The sequence below is a fragment of the Talpa europaea genome (assembly GCF_964194135.1).
Source record: "Talpa europaea genome assembly, chromosome: 3".
NCBI lineage: Eukaryota > Metazoa > Chordata > Mammalia > Eulipotyphla > Talpidae > Talpa > Talpa europaea.
In genome coordinates, this window is record NC_140069.1 from 101,576,533 (window position 1) to 101,599,217 (window position 22,685).

Here is a 22,685-nt window from a genome sequence, read left to right on the forward strand (position 1 = left end):
TAGTAAGTGCTCATTAAATGTTAGTTATTTAAAATGTACCAGTTGACTTTCTGAAGACTGGAAAATAGTACATTTGGGGCATTGAAAATGTAGTGAGAACTACTGTCATTTACCAGGTCCTTCTCAGAAAGTTAACTGAGTCACAGACCGTGAGGTTGTGTGTGCTGGAAAGGAGAGAATCGTTAACATTGGCATTGTTCTACCAGACTGTCTCTTCATTGGCCAGAAAGTGAGGTTTAAGATCTTACTTTAAAGCAATTTATCTCAACATCAAGAAGAGCCACATCTTTTTTTTTTAAATAATAGTTAACTTCTCTTTTACATGGCATCAAGCAATTTTTCTTTTATGTCTACCTCTTCTTGACCTTCTTATTTATCATACTTCAGTCAGCTTAGCAACACTCTGCCATAAAGGGCTGATCCTCTTTAATTCCTCTGGAATTAATCATAATAACAGCAATTATAATAAACCCATTTAATATAAATGTAGATGTAAATTACTCATGCTTTGCATTTCCACCAGCATCCTCCCTAATATGGACTACACAGTCGGTAGAGTCAGTGGCCTCTGTTTGTCTTAGTACAGACCTGGCCCCAACTGCTTTTTGCTCTTTCCTTCCACTGAGGGTAACACATCAAAAGGAACATCATTTGATTTGGCTTCCTTCTCTCACCTGGACCTTCCTTAGCAGTAGAATAAGAATCCTATAATTCCAAATGCATCAATAGGCAGGAACCTTAGAAATCATTTAGTCCAGGAATTCCATATTCTCACTCAAACTTGTGCTTTTTAGCCCTCTTTCGTGTCTGGCTCCTGGGGTTGGTGGCATGCGGGAAATGCACAGAAAGACTTAGCTGTGCGGGACACAGTGGAGTGACCAGCAGACTCCAGGAAACCACCAGGAATCACTCAGGCACCTGACTATGCAGACTCCACCCTCTAGTCTGGAGGGAGGTGAACAAATAACTTGCTTTCTGCCTCCAGCCAAAAGCTCCCTGGTGTCTAGTTAGTGGGTGGGATGTGCTGTCCCTGTGCCATAAATGAGGGGGGCAAACATCCCGGAGTCCAGCGCTCTGCTTCCCACCACTCTCTCTCCATTCCTCCCTCTCCCTGCACCAGCCCTGGCTACACTGAGTGCATGTCCGATGAGGACAGAGCTTGGAAGCCGCCCCAGAACCAGCACCCACCCACCTGCAGGATGTGACCTCCGGGCTCTGAAACACGCTGCTTCCTCCCTCTTCCTCCCCACCTAGGGAACCATTTTAGACCACAATTCCCAACACAGCCCACTTTGCACTTTAATCCCAAAGAGACCCAGGCACTTTGTGGCCACAGAAAACTTGTCACTTGATTACGATTCTGAAAAAAAAGAGAGCAAAGGGTAATTCATAGTGTTTTAATGACTTCGCATCCTTTCCCACGGAGGCAGCGTTCAGCTGCTAGGCACAAAGAACTCCTGCCGCCTCTGACATCTAACCATGTGATGGGGCAGCATTTTTCATCATGCTTTATCACAAGATTCTTCACAGCCAGTTAACCCAATTAATCTTCCCACAGTAATTATCCAGGTGCTGCACTATTCGGCTTCCAGAAGTCTCCAAAGCTCCGTTGTGTAGAGATGAACTATTGTGTCTCCCGACCTTGAAAAGATGTTTCTAACTAATTAATGATTGTTAAGTGCTTGGAAAATGCGCTTTGGAAATACGCCGGTGCTAATATGTCTGGATTTTCCACTGTGCCGTTGCACTGCATACAAGTCAGAAATCATTCTTGCCGTTTGTAAATCATAGTGAGATGAATATGACCCTTTTTTTACTCAGCTAGGTATCTGCCTCCTCTCCCTCCCCTGCCACACATTTTTTCTTTGTCCATTTCTCCTGATTTGTGTATTAAACCACCTTTGGTGGAAGAGGCCAGTGTTTCATAGAATTTCTTCCATGAGGTGAGGTCCTATAGAGTCTTAACAGCCTTGTGGTCTTTAATGAGACAAATTGAAAACCGCTCTCTGCTGAACTGACTGAATTACCAGTAAATGAAAGGTGGCTTTCTGTCTGGTAAAGTGATTCTGAAAGTGTTTTTAGGTGAACAATAGTCATAAATATATTTTATATTGCAGCCCTTTGTCCACACTCACATGTGTACGTTGGCATGTGTATAATTTGACAAAATAATACTTATCTTCCCTGTGTATAATGTTCATGGGTATCTTATATTCTATTCAGTTTTCTAATGTTAGTCACTTCAGTAAGCAGATTTCACTAATTTCTCACTAAAGGACCCACCAGTGAACGCACCCACGGTTTGAATCACAGGGACATATTTAAAAGGGCCCTGGAACGCTGGACAACTCCAAAGTTCCTTCTAGATCTCAGTGCCCTCATATAAAATTAAGGTGTTTGTCTTTAAACTGAATTTACCCTCAAAGTATTTTTTTTTAAATCCTCCTAGATGGAGACCCAAACTGATTCAAAAGCTGCCCCCCTAACTCACAACCCCACCCCACCCAACAGTTCTCAGAACACAGCCTGAATATTACCGGACTAGAAATTTCATAAGCCCCTTCTAGTTCTGGCATTTGATGATTATTTCATTTCCTAGGTAACAGAATTACCTAATGAAACATACCACATTTTACTTCCATTGATTCTGAGCTAAAATTCTCAATTGGGACTCTCCAGAATTTGAAGAATCTGCAACAATGGGAAATTTCGCTCCAGGACTTTAGTTCTTTGCTGCTTCAGTTTTATAGCTTGTTCTTAGGCCCCATGGGATGGGCTTCTTCAGGGAAAGAACAAGTTTGAAAGGCCTCTGGTCGATGTGTGAGCAAGCAGCCATGTGAGGACGCTTATTTATGTCACAGTGGCTGCAATTTTCTTGCCTCCTAAATCCAGCAGGTTCTTGATTTTTAATACAGCTCAACTCATTTGGCCTGCAGCTGGTAAAATACAATTTTCTGGGTCTCAGAAAGAAAGACTTTGCAGACTTATAAAAAGAGAAGCTCGTAAGACTTCTTGAACATCAAATGGCTCTTACAAAACACCATTTTGATGAGTTAAGTGTAAATGAATCAGAAACATACGGATTAAATTTCCCTTGAAAGACACATGGGTTTAAGAATTAAGGGGGGAAAGTGCTTGGCAAGATGGATTTCAGGTTTTTGCCAAACCTCAAAATGTTTGAAAAATGGTTTGAGACATTTTTACTGAACGCAAAATGCCGCGGAGTTCACCCATCCCAGACATAATAGCGAATCTTTTGACAACAACTTTATGACAAGAAAAAAGTCCTCAGGGGCTGAGCCATTTTCTCAGCTCTCCTTCAGTCAACCCCTGATCCCTCCACTCCCTCCCCCCCAGCAATTGATAGGGCTAAAAGAACTGTCTGATTGACAAACTAAAGTTTCAAGCCAGGCAATTACCAGAAAATAACCCCACAACTCAAAAATACTACCCCAAGTCAATTATACCATTTTCTAAGTGGAATAATACACTCTCGGGATATACAGTATTTGATATATTTTATTCATTGGGCAATGCATGGTTATCCTAGTCATTTGTCTGACATTGTAATGCCAGCTTCTTTGGTATAGCGGGGGAAAAGTCCACTAAAAGCAAACATATTGGAGGGAAATATCTGCCTGTTTGATTATAACAGCTGCAGTGTGGAAAGGCATGTTGAGATTTTCAGGTTGCTGAGAATGGCGTTAGAAACTTGAATTCTGTCATAGCTCTTTCACTTAATAAGCGATATTAGAACTTTTCCACACTTCAAAATTCTCATAGCATGTGGAAACACAGGAGTAACATTTTCAGGACCCGTGGACTGATTATCTTATGAGAGTTGTGCATCTTAGGTATTAAATGCCTTCCAATTATTTTTTACTAGCTATTCCTGACAAAAGCAGGCTGACACTTTTACAGCCTCATTTTTCATATGCTAAAGCACAGAAGGAGTGGATTTTTGAGCAAGTTGAATGCAGCAAGTGAGGGGAAATACTCTAAATGAAAGACTTGGGCTGTGTTGTTTGCTCTTTGAAGCTACCTTGTCCCATGCTCTTGTTTCATTTTCATATTTAAGCCGGGATGGCCAAGGTTTGCTTGCCTGCTTCCTTCCTGCCTTCCTGCCTTCCTTCCTTTCTTCTTTCTTTCTTTTCCTTTGAAAGAAAGGGTGTATTCAGTGACTGCCAATATCGATTTAGAAACTAGGGGACAAAAATGTACTTTTCAAAAGATTTTAAGTCAATGTAGACCAAAAAAAAAAAAAAAAAGAAAGAAAGAAAGAAAAGAAAAAGAAAAAGCTATCTTTCAATGTACATGTTTTAACTCTGTGCTCAAAAAATGGGAAAATCTAGCTACTATCTTGCTCATGCTGCCTCTCACACAGTTCTTTGAGGTAGGACCTACTTCTCCAGGAAACAAAAATCATTTATTCTAACAGGTATACCCAAAAGGGAGAGTAACAGGCACAGAAAACACAGAAAATGACTTTCAGTACCTTCACTAAAAATACTATGTAACAGTGATTGTTAAAATATATCTCTTCCCCTATATTTCATGCCTATTTGTATTTATCAAGCTCAAAATAAGACATAAATGCAAACTAGAAATACTAGAGTGAAAACAGCTTTACCAACTTTCTGTTTTGGAAAAAGCTTTAGAATCAGAAAAAGTAGGGTCAGATTCTAGCTCGACTTTTACCTTCCCCAAAGCAGCTGACTATAGGATAAAAGGGCCGAGAGGGCTGCTTTGATTCTGAAAAGCGCTAAGCCTTTGCCCAGAGCTCCCAAGACTCCCTCCCACTTAGCCCAAACTTATCTCTCCCTTTTATGCCCTTGACCTCTAATTCAAAAAGCACCACATTCGTGCAGTACAGTCTATCAGATTGTTTTCTGAGTTTGTAACTCAACCACCTGTATGAAATAATGGAAAAATCAGCTTAGAAAACTCAAAATGTGTATGGTTCCCAATTTGGCATCTATAAAGTGATGGTGTGAAAGAGACCTGTCACCCAGCATGTATTTCTATATAGGGGTCGTTATCAACTAAAGCCATTATTTTCAACTCGTGTTAAGCAAGGGGCAACAGTAATGTTTAAATATATATATTCAACCTGTGTTGACATAATTTTACACTTTAACAACCTACCTTGCACAGCTGGTTAATTCAGCTACTGCCAATGCCTCAGACTCTCTCTCTCTCTCTCTCTCTCTCTGATACACACACAAACACACACAAATGTGTACACATGCATGCCTGCCTAACTTCTCATCTTTCCTGGGGCAATTCATGTGTCTCCTCTTGCAGAACCCCTCCCTGAACCCCCCAGAGTATTAGATGTCAGGGGGTGGGGTGGGGGTGTGGGGGTGGAGAGGGAGTTCTCCCATTACACCCTGCGCTGACTTCCAGGCCTTGTCTGTTTCCCTTCAGAGATGATGAATTTCTTGAGGGTAAGGATTGCGGGATGATCTCTATTCACTCTGGGCTCTCAGCACAGTTCCTGAAACATAGCAGGAGCTGAGTAAATGTTTTTTAAAAATAAGCTTAAAAAATAATTTTACTTGTGTTTCTGTTGGATTGAATTTGTACTAAAGGCACAAAAAGTAGGTGGGACTGCTATCGCTTGTCCACAGCCCTCCTGGTTCTTAGTCCTTGTAGAAAACGTGAGGAGTAAAATGCAGTAAAATTTTTGCTCGGATGATGAGCTCCTTGCTTGATTTCAACGTTCTCCCCTAACCATCTTTCTGGTCTTATTTATATCTGTTTTCTTTTGATAAAAACAGAAGCTCAAAAAAGTGAATTTACTGCACAAGGATGATGCTTTTGACTCAGGTTGAGTTCACAGATAGAGTTAAGATGCTGCCCTGTGTGTGGATAGATGCCCATTTTCTGAGTCATCTAACTTCTGAGTTTTCACTTTTTTAAGAGTATAATTAAGATAGGTTCCCAGGGATTAAAAAAAAAAATCCCTATGAGTAAAGCAGACAGTCCATATGTTGAGACCCATATAAGGAGATGTGTGGGCACCTGCCCAAATTGAGAGAAGCATTAAAGCTATTCAAAACCTACTGAAATGTCAACACACTTTTGAAAAGGGTCCATTAGAGATGCAAATGTGTGGTTCCCTGATTATGATAAGCACTGGAAAGAAAACAGTGAAACCCATTAGGAGGTTTTGAGAACTTAGTTTTGAAGAGTGGGGCAGGCAACCTGGTTTCTGCTAAGGGCTGGGCTTCATTTCCTTAACCTTCCCTGCATTCTGAACCAACAATTCTAATGATTTACATGGTCCTAGAAATTCCTCCATTTTTGGATAAAGCCAATTAACTCATCTGTGATTGGGCCAACTTTGAAATTCCATATATGTCAGATAAAATTTATTTTAATAAGATCCATTCTTTGGATTACAAACTGTAACTTGCTTGTATAAAGGATCTACTCTTAGAAGGCTCACTTCAAGCTTTTGATGTGTTTTGATTTGGTCTTGCGGGGGGTTTACTTATAGCAGGATGAACTGTAATTTAAAATCTAGAATTCTTACTACATAGTTTCTAGAAATCATTTCACATGAGGGGTATATTTCTACCTAAAAATCCTTAAGGACCTTCCTGTGAAAATAACTGATTCATCTAATCAGAAGGACACCTTTAATTCTGACTGAATTGTTCACATGACGTCAAATGATATTCATAGTAATGGATAAATTGGGGCATAATTTTTGTGTAATCCCTCTCGACATTAAAAAAAAATATAATTGATTTTTCCATCTTTCTTGATCTGGAAGGAATTGTATCAATTTCCAGGACGTCATAAAACAAAATATTTAAAGTATGTTTCAAATAATAAAAAAAAGAACTACTTAACTTAATAAAGATGTGGAATTCATTTATGAAGAAAAACACTGGCTGTGGACCAATAGGCCAAAGAGCTTGCCAGAAGTCTGCTGTAGACATCATTCTTGTGTGTCCACACTGCCCTATCACTCCTGAGCCCAGTCCATATTAAGAAAACGGATTCTCCCAGCCACATTGGACTTTGAAATCATTGATTTTGTTTACCTAGCTTTTGAGTAAAAAAAATAAGATATTTATTCAGTTTTCTTCCTTACAAGGAAAACAGTCCAAGCCACTTTTAACTAATGTTCTTCATGCCCTATTTTAATGAAAGAGGTTTGCTTGGTGTATATATGTATTTGCTGCTTGGAGATTTTACATAAAAATTAGGGTCTTGACCCTCCTGGAGAGCTTCAACAATTGAAACCGTTGGCAAAAATGGAAAACAAAACTAAGAACAGTTGAAGGCGTAGGCATTAACCTAAAAAAAAATAATTGTAAGTCCTGGAATGAATATTTCCATTTGGCATTTTTGCTTTTGTGCTTGTCAAGAGAAATAGCCTCAGGCTTCAGAAAGGCAGAAAGATCTATTACTAATAGCGTGTGCACTGATACCCTGGTACTCACTAATGTTGGATCAATCCTCTTAACTTCTAGAGTCCTTTCCAGCTATGTAATGGTATTCTCCTTTCTCCTTCTCCATCCAAATCAAGTAGAATATTCCAGAAAGTAAGCACATATTTTCCTAATGGTCAAAAGAAATCAGAATGACTTTATCTCTGGTCGTGGAAAGATATGTAGTCTCATCAGGGAGGTATGTGTCTAATGGCAGAGATTGACACTAAATAAATAATCATACTATTAACAGATTATTACAAAAGGCTTGAAGAAAAATAAATACAACTACATGACTCTCTAAATTAGAAGCACCTCTAATTTGGTGTTCAGAGAAAACTTTAAGAAAGCGATATTAAACTGAGACAAAAAAGATGGGTAAGACTTGGTTAACAAAAGAGCAGATGGCTAAGCAGTCCAGGCAAAGGCAATAGGATGTGTTAAAGCCCTGAGATAGGAAAGAGTTTGGCAAGTTCTGGAAAAGGAATGAAAGCCAAGGTGGTTGAAATATACCCTATCAGAGGGGAAAGTAGTACTACAGGCATCAAAGAAGTAGAATATTTAAGGGATAATTTGATTAAACCCTCAATGCAAAGGAAAGTTATAGAATAATGCTGAGTGGGAAAATGTCATGATTAGGTCATCATTCTATGAAGCTCATTCTCATGACAATGCAAAGGTGAGACTGGAGAAGAGCAAAAGTGGAGTAGAAACTGCTGGAAGGATTATATGGGAGAAGATAATGTTATGGACTTAGATCTTGGCATTGGGAATAGGCCAAGTGGGTGGATTCCAGACTGTTCCAGAGGGTGGAATGGATAGAGCTGGGTAAATGGTTGGAAGAAGAGCATGAAAGATGTTGAAGTTAATGCCTAGATTCCACTAGTAGTCTACAATCACATATATTTAAAGATACATAGAACACTTTCTAGGGAAAGGATCTAAAGATGAGACACTGTGTTAGTCAAGGGTCACCTGAGAAACAGAACCAATATGACATGATTATGTATCACAATCTCATCATAATAAGATTTATTATAAGGAGATGGCTCACACCAGTTACGGAGGCTGAGATGTCCCACAATCTGCTAGAGACCTAGGAAAACTAGAGGTGCAAATTTCAGTTCAAGTGCAGACCTGAGACCAGGAACACAGATGTAAAATCCCATCTAGAAGCAGGAAAAACTGATATCTCAATTCAACCAGTCAGGCAAGAGAGAAAGAGAAAATTCAACCTTCTTCCCCCTTTTGTTCAATTTGGGCCCTCAACAAGTAGATGATGCCCCCTCCCTTCGCCCCCCCCCTCCCTGGGGAGACAATCTGCTTTACTCAGTTCACCAACTCAATGCTAATCTCTTCCAGAAACACCTTCTCACAGATACACCCAGAAATAATGTTTAATCAGGTATCTGGGAATCCCATGCCTCAGTCAAGTTGACACATGGCATTAACCATTCTAGGCACTACAGGCAGAATCATCCGCAGGCCTCAAAGCAGAAGCCTAGGGAGCATAACTTTAGCTTTTTAGCAAGTAGCATTTACTACTCAGTAATGAAAACGTTTCTCCTAGCAATTCATAGACTTGTGGAATTATTGTCATTCTCAAAATGCCCAGGTTAGACACAGCCCCAGCGGACCTGATGACACCACACACTGAAAAAATAGAATGCTCATTGGAAATCTGACCTACCTTCTCCAAAGGATGTTACTGTGTTTAATAATAAGTGACTTGCTCTAGTGCTCACAAGAGTGAAACCTTCATTCTTGCCTATTAGTAGAATCATTGTTTTATGGGAAAAGAAACTACCCACTTTCTTATCTCTCAGGAATCCTGGTTCTTGCCCCATTTTGCTAAGTATTACTTGCACTCAGGGATGTTTGGAACCTGTCTTTTGTTTGAGAAATGGAATATTCAAGGGAGGACAGGGATGAGTTACCCATTTGTCCCCAGCTTTGACTCACAATTAAAATGCTGCTTCCCCAAATAAGTAGTTCTGGACCTGTCTATCAGTCAGGTTAACATGTTGATCTTATCTCAACATATAACTCATTAGCTGAAAATGTCCTTGAACATCATTGGCTGAGCCTCTTCATTTTACACGTGAGAAACAGAAATTCAGAGGTCTTGCGGACACAGCCCAAGATTGCCAGGCTGATCAGTAGCCGAGGTGGCCTTGCAGGGTATTCTGATTCAAACCCACAGTGTGAGGGGCTCAGTTCATTTGCTGTATCTTTTTATGATCTTCAGATTGACTCATCCAAAGAAAGTACACTCTGCCTTCTGTTCTGGTGAGTGACTGATTTCCAGGGGCCTCCGGAGAAACCAAACTGTCATCACAGGCCAGTGAAGGGATTTCTTGAGCCAACAGTCAACTCCTGTGAGCAAGCGTAATGTGGTGCCTGTCCTTTAAATGTACTGTCAGTCATTTTCCATTCCTATTTCTAGTAGAGACTATTGTCAATAGCTAAAATTGACATTTATTGTGCCCATAACCCTACCACAAATTAAAATCAGATCCCAAGTCCCACTGTGGAAGATGTTTATTAAGCTGTAGGAAGACATCTGAAATGATACCAAATTACATTCTAAACTTGAAACCCCAAATACCACATTTGTTTGGGAGTAGGAACAGGACTGCCTAGGGAATAATATGGGAAACTGAGCAAGTTGCTCGCTGGCAAAATGCAGGGCCACCATGGAAGGGAAAAGAGCCTGAAAAGAGATACGTTATATATAACCCCCAGGATGGCTTTTAACTAATCATTTAAGCCTAAACAAAATATCTCTCAGTATGAACTTAAAGGAAAAAGAAGTCCTTTAAAGTGTCAGGCCTTTAATGAACAGACGCAGATGTTCCAATTGTACTTATAAATATACCAAGAAGGGGCTTGAAAGAAATAGAATAAAACAGTCTATCAAAATGCAAGCTTGAATTCTAAGATTCGAGTCCATAACCATAATACAGATGAGAGTATACTTGGGGCCCAGAATCTTTGCATTACGTCTGCCTTTTAGCATGTGCATGCCTCTGGGTGTCTGTGTGGAGGGGGTTATGTTTATGTATCGTTGCAATCTCCGTCTCTGAAGCTAACCATAGAACTCATCCAGTCCAGAGGGAAGCTTTACTGTGTGGCTTCTCTTTGCTTGTGTGTACAGCCCAAGAATAGCTTTGAAAACAGCAAAACCTGGTTGAAAAGCCCTTTCAGATCCTTGGATACAAGTGCAAAGTAAATGTTAAATATCATTATTATGAACTTTATTGCTATTATTTTATTAAGTGTTTCAGATTAATATCAGTCTAGCTTCATAAGTGCTCCTGAAAGTGGGAGAACTTGAAAAGTAGCTCAGGGAAGGTTGCACAAAGCAGGCACACAAGTTTCCTAGAAACTCTACCCCTTCCCCCATACTCGTGCCCCAGCCACCATAAGTTGATTGTCCCTTCAGAATAGTATTTTAAGTTATTGTGGATGTTAAAATGAGGATTGTCAGGGGTATTGTCACCAGGAAATGAGAGACTATGTCCTGTGAGATAAACTCTTTAAGTTATTCAACAAACGTCCATGATGCTATCGTTGTGTGCCAAACTTGGTGCTCTATGGTATTCTTCCTCCAGTCAGCAGGAGAGACTGATCTGTGCTCCGAGAGTACATGACAGTGACCAGCCTGGCCTGAAGATGTCAGAACACCCAAGAGGATGATCAGTGTACCAAATACAGCAGGGCTCACAGTGATGGAAATGTTACCCCAATCCCTTAGAGAAAATGGATATTTCAGGGTCTCTACTTCACCCAATATACAATATACCTTTATTTCATGTTTTAAAATGACGCTAACAATCAACTTGTTTTCTAACGCAGATTAATCTTTTCTTTGAAAGATTATTGATCATCCTCTAAGGACCAAGCACACACATACAATGTTATCTTATATATGATTATAAAATCATCTTTCCACCATGCCTATCAAGTGGGTATTATAACTCTGGTTTTTTTTTTTTTTATGAGAAAACAGAAGTTAAATGTCTTGGGCAGATCATACCCTTGTGGTCCCAGGCAAAGCCAGCAGGCAGCCCAAAGCCCCTGTATGCCTTGTCAGCCGCACAAGACTCTTTATTCAATTAGGTGGTTAATGATGGCGGCCAGCATTATCTCTGTAATTTCTGTCAGCCACTCTGACTAGAATAAGTGAGAATAATAGACCTAATTTAGGACTCCGAAAGGTCTGCCAGTTCCTCCTCCTCCTCCCTAGAAACCATGCCAGATGGGGACGAAACTTTTTTTTTTTTTGAGGTAACATTAATTTACAACATGGAACAATCTACTTTTTAAGAGGCTGGCAAGAGGAAATCCCCAAACTTCAGAAAGGCATTTAATTGTTTTACACTATTCATTCTTGGGAGATTTTTTTTTCTAACTTAAATCCCATGTGCTACTGTTTTATTATTGCTATCATTCTGCTTCAGTTGAGTTTAAAAGTAACTGGTCACCATTCTCTTAAAATAGGAATTTGGAAACTTGAAGATGATTATTATCACCTCTCTATTGTCTCTTCCACGGACTAAAGAATTCTTGTTAGGTTTACTTTTCCACTTAGGTCTTGCCTTCTGACCTTTTAGTATTTTCTGTGAGTCTTAGAATCTTCTCCAAGTTCTCCATTCTTTGCCTCCTCCCTCCCTTCATGATGTTCACCCCTTGCCTGGCAAGGATTTCTTCATTCTCCCACACCCCACCCTATGGCTTTCAGTTATCTGATTCCAGGGGTGGTTTAGAGCTTGTGCCTCTCTGCTGGGATGTAACCTAGTGAGGAGTTTGTTAAGCCTTGAGTCATGATTCTTTCCTTTCCTTATAGACAAGTTACCCTCTCAGCACTTGTGTTACTTTTATCATTAAGAAAAGAGCTTGAGAAATCAGGCTTTTGGCAGGCTAAGGTTACCTAGTCCAGGCAGGTAGTCATGCATGGCCTAAACCACTCCTGCATCATTGACACATCCCCTCTCCTGCTGGTGTGGATCATGTCTGACACCCCCCTCCTAAAGAGCTGAAATAATCCTAGCAAGTGGGTGGGTGGAGAGAGTCATAAATTTGGTCTCCCAGGAGAGGTATTTGAAAATTGCCTGAGAGACTGTGTTGAGATTCAGAGGGGGATGAAGGCAGTAATGATGGTGACCTAGTGGGGAGCCTGCAGAATGTACAGATGAGTAAAGGATGCTGGGGTGATATTTTTCAAGAGCTTTTCTACTTTCGTTGAAATCTTTTGCAGTAGGAGATACTGCCATTGAGCTGCAAAATACATAATTATTGAGAGATCCTGAGACGTATGGGTGTGGATTCCACCACAAATGACGCCTTAAAACATAACTGACAAGCTAAAGTCCAGGAGAAACCAAAGCTGACTTAGACTGGGAGTGGGGGCTGGGAGTGGGGGATGATGTGTCTGGAAGCTCAGGGAACTAGCTCTGTCTCTCCAGAACATCCAGGCTAGTGTGTTCATGTTTTCATGAATTATTCATTTATGGTGAATGAATGCAAGCAGCAATCACATGTAAATGACAAGGCTCATAATCAGAGGGCTACTTATTTGTCCTTATGAAGCAAGGAGGAAGCTTATTAACTCACAAACAGGAAGAAATTTTACTTAAAGATTTGTCCTTATAAATAATTTTTTCCTATTCACCAGATGTGTATCATTTATCTGAGCTTGCATCCCAAATCGTCTTTTATTATGTGTCTCTTGATCTACATTTACTTGCCCTTTTAAAGTATAATGTTATGAATAATGCAATGGAGAAGTTATTGGCTAATTGAAAAGACATCTCTTCATGTCCTTCAATCTGACCCATGGCTAAAGTCAAATTGTTCAGGCATTTTTCATTTAGGGTCTTTTGTAAAGGGTCTTTACCATGAGCCCTAGATTTTTTACAGGGAAAAAAATAACAGGTTTTGAAAATAATTTTTTTCAACAAAACATCAGAAGCCAATCCAGCTATATTTTTGGTTAACTTAAATGAACCAGGCTGACTGCATGACTAAATCAGATTAATGGTGCAAAAATTAGTCATTAAAAAGAAAAAAGGATGGAATTAATAGTCTCAGTACAATGGCCATAAACTCGCATGTCCCCTCCTATTCCTGCTTTCTCTGTTTAAAACACTTGAAAGCATTGATAAACATCTCCTCCACCAGAGTAGATGCAATGTATATACCATAAAACCCAGCAAAGCCTCTAGCGGGATGTAGCTCTGTTGGCTGTATTACATTTTATTACTATCACTGACTTTTTTGCAGTCAGACTTTCATTTATAAAAAAGATGTTATCAGATACTACATCTACAAAATAAAGGCATCAATAGTACAAACTTGTTTTTTTTTCCTTAAAAAAGAAAAGAGGTTCAAATTTATCTTTCATGGTACATTTGATTTCTGACACCCTTGGTGGTAATGATTCCAAAAGTGTTCTTGTCATTATCAGTAAGTGAGAGCGAAGCAGAAGTTTAGTTGACCAGGGTGTGGGTGTAATTGGTACCTCCGAGCCTAGAGTTCTAAACCTAGAACATTATACAGTGCAACTTTAGTGCAGTGCAGACATTCAATTTTTTAAATGTTGTGTGGATTGGAGACAGATGACTGTTTCTGAATTATTCTTGACTTTGTCTTATGGACTGCCTAAAATGTAATTTCAGATGGAAATGAACTTAATTGATCCAAAAACAAATGGGTCAAGAACTCATCCGAAAGTGTGTACTTAATCTCAGGGGTACTGAGAAAAAGTACAGATTACCTTGGGGGTGCTTTTCAAGAATAGAAATGGATTGTATTAGGCTGTTAACATAAATTGTAGTTTCATTATGACTTGTAAATCAGTTAAGTTCTTCTCATTAGCAAAAATAATTTATTGAACACTGTTCTTGCATGTTCATTGCTAGTTAGAGAGAACCTATATATCTTGTGTCTTTGTTAATTCAAGAATTATTTATTAAACATGTAGTAGGTAGTATGCACTTCCTTAACTTTCAGAAGCATCTGTATTTGTAGACAAAACAGTTACAATCTCTGGATTATGAAGTTTATTTTCTAGTAGGGAGGACAGACATTTTAAAAAATCACTCAAATCATTGATGAGTTACAATTGGGAAACTGAGGTGGTAAACTGCAAGATATTGTAACTGATCATACCTGGCACAAGACCATGAAACACATCTAATTTGTTTATCATCATTTGTCACCAATTGGAAATTTGGTGGTCTAGCCAGTTTTCCACTTTGAAATGTGAGTATATAGTATACGAAGCCTGACACACATTGGGTGCTTAATGGGTGATTGATTGGTTGATTCGTTGATTAAATAAATGGTGGTCAGTATTAGGAAAAGTACCAGGTTACACAAAGAACACACTGAAAAACAGCCCTATCTGGTGTGGTTGCCCGGAGAAGGTGGTGAGGATCACTTCTGTTAAGGTTGCATGGCAGGAAGGAAGGTGGCAGAAAGTCCCATGGTACGTGCATGAGGAGCTGGTTTTCCTGGGACTTCTGATGAGGTGGAGCATTTGCTGTTTTGCTAGCTTTTAGGGACAGGTTGGAAGTTTGAGGTGAAGCAGAGAATACAATATATACTAAGGCAAAATTCTCATCCTGTCTGTGTCGCCAAAGGACAAGCATAAGGTGGACAGTCCTTGTGGGAAGACTCCTCTTTGACAGAGGTCTTGCTTTGAGCCTAAGAAACCCATGAAAGGGAAAATGCACATTTTAATAGAATTCTACTGATATTTGGGTGTCTTTTCACAGGCTAATTATTTCTACTTCTTTGTCTGAAATCCCTCATTTATTAAAAGGGGAAATACTGTATTTGCTATCCAACTTCTTGAGCTTGGCAGTGAGACTTGGTGCAGAATATGAGCTCATTCAAAAAAAGGACATAGATTAGATGATGTCTTTTAAAAGATGAACCAGATAACTCTTGTTTTCCCACTTATTGCTTCTCTTGGCCTTTTGTCATTGTTTTCAGGAAAAACAAGATACTGAGGACTGCCCTCTTGGGAAATAGTTTGATTTCATTTTGAAGAAATATTTCCAAGGGTCCTTTCTGAGAAATAATGACATCATTTGAAATTTTTGTCAAATTGTGATGAGAGGAGTCCATTTGTCTCTATAGAAGGGTTTGGAAATCTAAAAGTTGTTGTGTTTTAAAAGAAATATATATGCAAGGATTTGGGGGCATCTTTATATTCATTAGATTGTAGTTCTTTTTTTTAAAGTGGAAATTTATTTTTTTTAAAGATTTATTTATGTATATAAGAACTGGGGTACAGTCAGAGGCGCGGGAGGGTAAGAGAATTCACCAGAGACAGAGCGGAGAGCAGAACAGGCAGACAGACCGAAGACACTGCTAAGGGCAGCAGCGGGCAAGGCAGGAGAGGTCTGTGGCGCCATGTGGATTTCTCCCTGGCCGGCTGGGACATCCTCACAGCGTGGCGCTCCACCTGCTGTGCCACCAAGGAGGCCCAGTTCTTTAATTAAAGCTAAGAGTTGGTATTGCTTAAGATTCCAGTCTTAAACCACAGGTTGTTGGGAGAAATACAGTGATTAATCTATCATTATTCTATTACTTGATCAGCATTCCATAATAATAGTAATAATGATAAGAAGCTAATTTTATGGAAAATAATATATCCAATATTTAGGAACTTATTAATATTTAATGCAGTGAGGAAAACATTTCCATTATCACCATTTTGCAGTTGAGGAAACAGAGGCACAGAACAATTAAGCAACTTGCCCAAGGTCACACAGCTAGGAAATAGTTGAGCCAGGATTCCAACCTAGGCACACCTGTTCTTGAGCCCATGCTTGTCACTACCCTATTTTACAATATAATGATCTATGGAAGAAATTAACCATATTGTCTTTCCATTTCACATTCTACTTGATTGTCCTGACAGTTGTCTTTCTTTATAAAGATAGGATTTTTAAAATTCTACTTAGAATTATATTTAAACTAAGCATTTTTCATTACTGTCTTCTCTTAAGATTTAAGAGTTTGATTGTATTTCCTCTTTAGCTCTTTAGTCTTCCCATTCTAGTGAAAAACTAATTTGCCAAGTTAGGTCACAACACTTCACTTATAAAAGTCTAAAGAAAACACATGTTTCTTTTCATAAGCAAATACTTTGATAGTGGGCAATGCTTTTTCATAGTCTGCAAATATGCAGATAAATGAGCAAGAAGTATGGGTCCCATAGAATGCATCAAGTTCTTTTTTAGTCCCTTCTCTTACTTCTTAAAGATGCCTTCTATTTGTAGTTCATTCGTGTAGTCTTGACATAGAACTTAGTGGTACAGTGTCTCAATTCCATTTAATGACCACCTACTGTGTGCCAGCTGCTGGGTTAAGCACTGTGGATAGTCCCATGAGCAGTTGAAGAACACATTTATTACCATCATAGAAGGTGTAGTCTTGCTAGATTAGGAACATATCATTTTCATTCCAAGGCCTAGAATGTGAATTTTAGAGTTTCACATGATTTCAAAATGGCTTATAGTCTGATCCATTCATTAAACAGATGATGAAATGGAGAACACAAAAGTTAAGGAAACATATTCCCCAGAGACCATTCCTCTCAACTAGCAATGGTGTCTGCCCACTATTCCTGCCATTTATTGCTTTAAAGCTTTTTTATCCTGCCCACCCCCCAATGTCCTTTTGTTGTTGTGTTTTATCTGCTTAAGATTTCTTCGCTGTCTATGGTCTGATTTGATATTAAGATCAATCTTCTGATTTAATGTAATTTCTTTATCATTTTGCCTCTTCCCTTTGTTCCCTATGACAGCATACCTGGCAGATGTCCTGTCCTTAGAGTTTGATAGACAATCCCAAGGTGCCATAGACCTTTTGAAGACCTGGGAAAAGAGAACAGTCTGCAGTGATCTTTCTCAATCTTCCATAGAAAAGCACTGACCCTTAGCTCCTTCAAGCTACTTGGGTTTGTCCAAGGCCGAGGCAGAGTGGCAGACACGGCTGCTGGTTTTCAGATACCTTGAGACTGGAAAACATCCTTTGGGGCGGGGGGAGAAATGAGGACATGAAATCGCTTGCTATAGTACCTATCATTCTGTTAAGGACAGTGAAAACACAGTCTGTCATCCTTGACATTTTAATTGAAAGAAAAGCTTACATAGATTTCAGCCGTAAGCAGTATGTTTATACAAGTGTATAAAGAGGAATAATCTGTCAAGTTGGAAAACTCTTAATGCTATGGGACTCCGTTTAGTAATTGAACAATCCAACATGAGCTCACACATCTTACCTTGTTCCATGCCTCAATAATTTTTAGTAGAAATACTTTACCTAGAGGCATATGGTTATTAAAAAGGAGGCTCGGCTTGCTCAAAGTCTGGAATTATTAGCTCATGGCAACAAGCCTGCACTGGAGAAAGACTGTTGGGTCTTTGTTTTCACAACTTTACTGCAATTTGCCATCTTATTTTCAGAGCCTAACTGATGTGTTGTTGGGGAAGTTTGTATTTGTTACTGTTTTTTTTAAGTAAGAAAACATAATTTCACATGGGTGAGTGACTTCTCATGTTAACAATATTACAGAATTTTACTGTCTCATGGTAAGTTCAGAGAGCAATGTGAATAGCAAAAGAAAATGGACCATGAATTTGTTTTAGCCTAGAAAATCAATAACTTTGTTAGGGGAGCCATCAAGGTGTGATGGGGGAAGCCCTACGTACTGCAACTTGAGTCCAGGTCCTGCTTCTTTTCATGACCCAAGTGACCTTGGGTAAACTAAAGTGTTTCTGAATTCAGCTTAATCCTGAGTAAAGTGGGAGTAGAATGACCTGCCTATCTCTTTGCATTATTTCATGTTACACAAACCTGAAAATACTTTGGAAAAATAGGAAGTGTGCAAGTGCATTATAAAAAGTTTTATGCAAGTGCAATGAATTAAATAATAATTATATTTATAGACACAAAGGAATTAGACAATTAATGCAGTCATCTCGATACCACCGATGCTTCAGTGATCTGAATGTTCCGGACAAATGATTATTTCTTGGGCCAAGTGACATAATCACCAGTCTAGCCCTTTGTGTCCCTGGTGATCAGGAAGCACAGATTTATTTTTTCTTTTACTCTCTGTGGTTTTAGAAGCCCGAGCAAGAAGTTTAAACAACTTCATCTCTAACTAGTTTTATAGATGGGATTGGGTTAATTATTTACAGAATTTGTATAAAATAATTCCAATTATTTAGAATTCAAAGATACAGGTCCTTAAATAACCATTTTTCTCCCTCAGCATTCATTGCTAATTGTTCTGATTGGTATCATTAGGTAATTATTTTTATAATCTCAAGAGAATCCAGTACCCTGAAAGCCTTTCTTAATTAATGAGGGAACACTTGATATTTTAAAATCTGGTAAATCATTCCATGATGTGGAAATAACTGACCTACTAGGAACATTGTATTAAATGAAACAAACCATTCCCCAATTATTCAATGCAACTGGGAGTTCTTCTGAGTTTGGGGAAGAATGAAAACTTATTTTAAATTTAATTTAATTTAATTACTTTTGTGTCTCCATTCAGATCATCATTAAATTGTTTGATTGCTTTTTTAAAAAGAACACATCAATAAAAATGAATAAGCAAGATTAGTATCTCAGGTTGGAAACAAATAATATCATGTTTTTGTTTGTGGGGATGATATTGCAAATCAACACAATAAGAAGTAACATTTTCAGTTTCTTATACGAGTCTGCTTGTCCCTGTCTGTAATAGAAGGATTCTCCCTATGACTAGGTAAACGGACAATCCGCAGAAAGCTGTGTGTGTGTATGTGTGTGTGTGAGTGTGTGTGAATGTAAATGTATGCATTTGTATGTCCAGGTGCATATGGATATATATGTATGTACATCTATCTGGGTAGATGAACAGATGAATGAAAGGATGGACGAGTGGATGATTGATTAGCTGGCTGTGAGATGCTCTTAGTGAATCTTCCTCATTATGAAACTAAAGAGTTCAGACTATTAATCTTCTTAGAGGCACTGACCATTATTAAACATGAAATGCTTTGATATACGGCTGTTTTCTTTTCATTGAAAGTTCCAAATAAAATACTAAGACTACAGAATATGAATCAAATGTTATCTATGGACTGATTCACATTTTATGCTGATCTGACAGGAACTATCCACCTCTGAATAAGACTTAAAAAAAATCAGTGAAATTACAATCTACTATAGAATTTTGGAACAATTGAGGCCAGCAGTTTCCTAAAACTGTAAAAGCTACCAATTTTTATAGTTACCCCTTACTCCAGAGATTCCAAGGGTTCAAATCAAGAAATACCCATCAACCTTACTTTCCTAAAAACACTCATTCCATCATTACAAACAACATACATTAGCTTATCTACATAACGTTTCAGGCATACATCCTATTAATAAAACTAATTTGTTTACCTCTATATAAACTCTGTATAAAGATTTTATGCTCTTTTATGTTTTCATAAATACAAACTTCCTAACCATGCAAATATGGACCAGTGTATGACTAATCATTCCATATATGTGACTGTGATGTGTATCATATAGTTAGTATATAATATATACTCCACATGTAATTTATATATATACTTATGTACATATGAATGTGTAGGTATATATACATGCATGTGTATTCCAGAGGACTGCTCAGGCACAAAGAGTGGAAGACCTATTCTTCTGTGGAATTAGAATAGCATGCAAAAACATGTTGGCATCCTTTCCCCCATTCTATCCCCCACGTTTCCATGAGTCACCCATCAAAGGCAATGAACACCAAAGAAGGGGCTCCTCTTTTTTTTTTTTTTTAAATAATAAATTTTATTTTTATATTCCCCATACAATTGCAGCCCCCCCATTCTGACCCCAATCCCTCCCCTCCCGCCCCCGCCCCCCAAAAAGTGTCTCTGGTTCATAGTTTTTTGTTGATTTTGATTTTCACTTTCTTATAGTTATTCATTTTCCTGGTCCCTTATTTAAGTTTTCTAGATTCCTGCTATGAGTGAGACCATCCGGTATTTCTCTTTTTCTTTTTGGCTTATTTCGGAAGGGGCGCCTCTTGATGCTCTGATGACGCTCTGGACTGGGATGTCCTTCCAGGAAGCCCCTTGAGGTCATGGTTTTCAGAAACATCTCTGTCTACAACTAAAACCCAGCAGTTAGCATAAAGGGACCTTTTTTTGCCCCCTAAAGAAAATATATTAATTTTGGAAGCACTAGTTTTTCTCATGTCATCCAGGATCAGGTTATTTAACATGGAAGATTCAGAGGTCATGAGGGATTTTTATTTATTTGTTTGTTTTGTTTTGTTTGTTGTTAAGTCTTTAATTTAACGGTTTGATATTTATATAGCTCCCCCAAGGCAAAAGCATCAGGAGATTGAGAATTTAGCTGAAGAGGTCACTTGTTTGCTATTTTTAATAAACACAAGTAATTCCCTTTTCCCCTCAGCCCCACATTCCCTAGCTCATTAAATCAATTTAAGGCCCTTAAAAAAATTTTCTGGCAAATTGAAGCAAAAGCTCAAACTATGTACTCCCTGGAGGAATGCTTACCCAATTCCTACAGGTCAGGCCAAGATCAGTTTCTGTCAAACAGCCTAACACCTCGAGTTATTATGAAATGAGGGATTGGTAATTGGGGGCTGGGCTCTGGACTCGACCGAGAGGCTGTAGTGCCTTGAATCACGATCCAGCTGCTTTGGTTTGTGACCTGGCTTTGGTTTTTTTCCACTCACAAGTGGAGAACTATGAAAAAGTCAGGATGGATTTCTATTGGGAATTCATGAATGAAGTTGGCTGCACAAATGCAGATAGTGAAAGTGTATCAGAGTAAAACCAGGAGGGCTTCCAGGTAGAGGTGTGGTGGAATGTGGAGAAAAGAAATGTATACAGATCTCAGCCTCTGAGACCTGCTAGAGGGCAGAGACTTCTAAGTAAACACAATTTTGCCATCAAGTCCCTTTCCTAAGATTCAGGGCTTGTGGGAGATTTACCAGCTTGTTGTCTATTGAACATCAGTTAGGTAACAGAGATCAGGAAATGAAGTGGAATTTGATGTATTAACTAGGAAGCAGCAAAGGAAGCCAGCCTTGTGTTTTATTTGTTATTATTTCCCTAATATCCTCAATTACATGGTTCCCATCAGTGGGTCTGATCTGCTGCTCTTGTAATGGTGGTGTTCCTGCCGGTTCTGGACACAGGGAAGTAGGCAGTGAATCCCTTCCCAGGACATCAGGAATAATGTTTGCTTTTTTTTTCTTCTTCTTCATTCCAGGCCTGTTCCAGGCTCTCTATCTTCTCTGCTACATCTCCACAACAGACAGAGACAGCCCATGCCAGCCTCCATGCCCGGGACCCTGCCTAACCCCACGATGCCGGGATCCTCTGCTGTCTTGATGCCAGTAAGTACTCATCCCTTCCAATAAGTCTTGCTCCTTTTGAAAAAAGAAGGGAAAGGGCTGAGATCTAAGCTGACTGGGAATATAGTGGCTTCTTCTGGAGAGTTGAACTGTCTGCTGGTTTGTTTAGAGGGCCCAGCTGTCTGTCCCTAGCAATTTCACTGGCTTTGTTACCCTGCTATGCTTCCCTAGAGAGGCAGGGTCCCATGTGGCCACTGCTGGCTGACAGTGAGCTTGCCACACTCAGGGTCTGGAATTTGTTCAGAAACACAGTATATCGTAACTACTCTGATGTCTATAGCTTGGGCTATAAGACAAAGTGTGTTTAAAATTGCGGGGGAGTCATCTGACCAGGACTCAGTAATTTTTATAATAATGGCAAGAATAATGATGGCACATATTAGCTACTGACATGTATTTGTGTTTGCATATCTTGTTCTATAAATCATGCTAGCAGCATTTATTGAGTGCTTTCCACAAGCCAGTCACTCTCTGAACACTTTATCAACATATGTAACAACCCTATGAAATAGATACCGTTGCCAGCCCCATGTTTTGAGGGAGGAAAATAAGGTAAGTTACTCCCTGAGCTGAGATGCAAAGCAGCTGAGTTTTGAATTTAGGAATTCTGGCTTTCTGGCCACCCTCTCAGTCATTGTAAGATGTATACATTTGCTCTTTTCTTGACAAACTTTTGAGTTCTATTATATTATTACCCCATTTTACAGACATGAAACTGAGGCACAAGAAGCTGAGCAATGAGGCTGAGGTCACCTTTTAGGTGATGGAGTCAG

At 39.1% G+C, this 22,685-nt stretch overlaps 1 protein-coding gene across 2 annotated transcripts in view; it reads left to right on the forward strand.

The window, feature by feature from the left end:
* The window catches only part of CREB5 (cAMP responsive element binding protein 5), a gene marked incomplete at its 5' end in the record, with an annotated part of 311,356 nt that overhangs the window by 197,232 nt on the left and 91,439 nt on the right, over window positions 1-22,685 (forward strand). For both annotated transcript variants that reach the window (XM_084230938.1, XM_084230937.1), the window contains one exon: window positions 21,768-21,894. In XM_084230938.1, coding sequence (XP_084087064.1) covers window positions 21,768-21,894 — 127 coding nt within the window. The remainder of the gene's footprint in view (window positions 1-21,767; window positions 21,895-22,685) is intronic.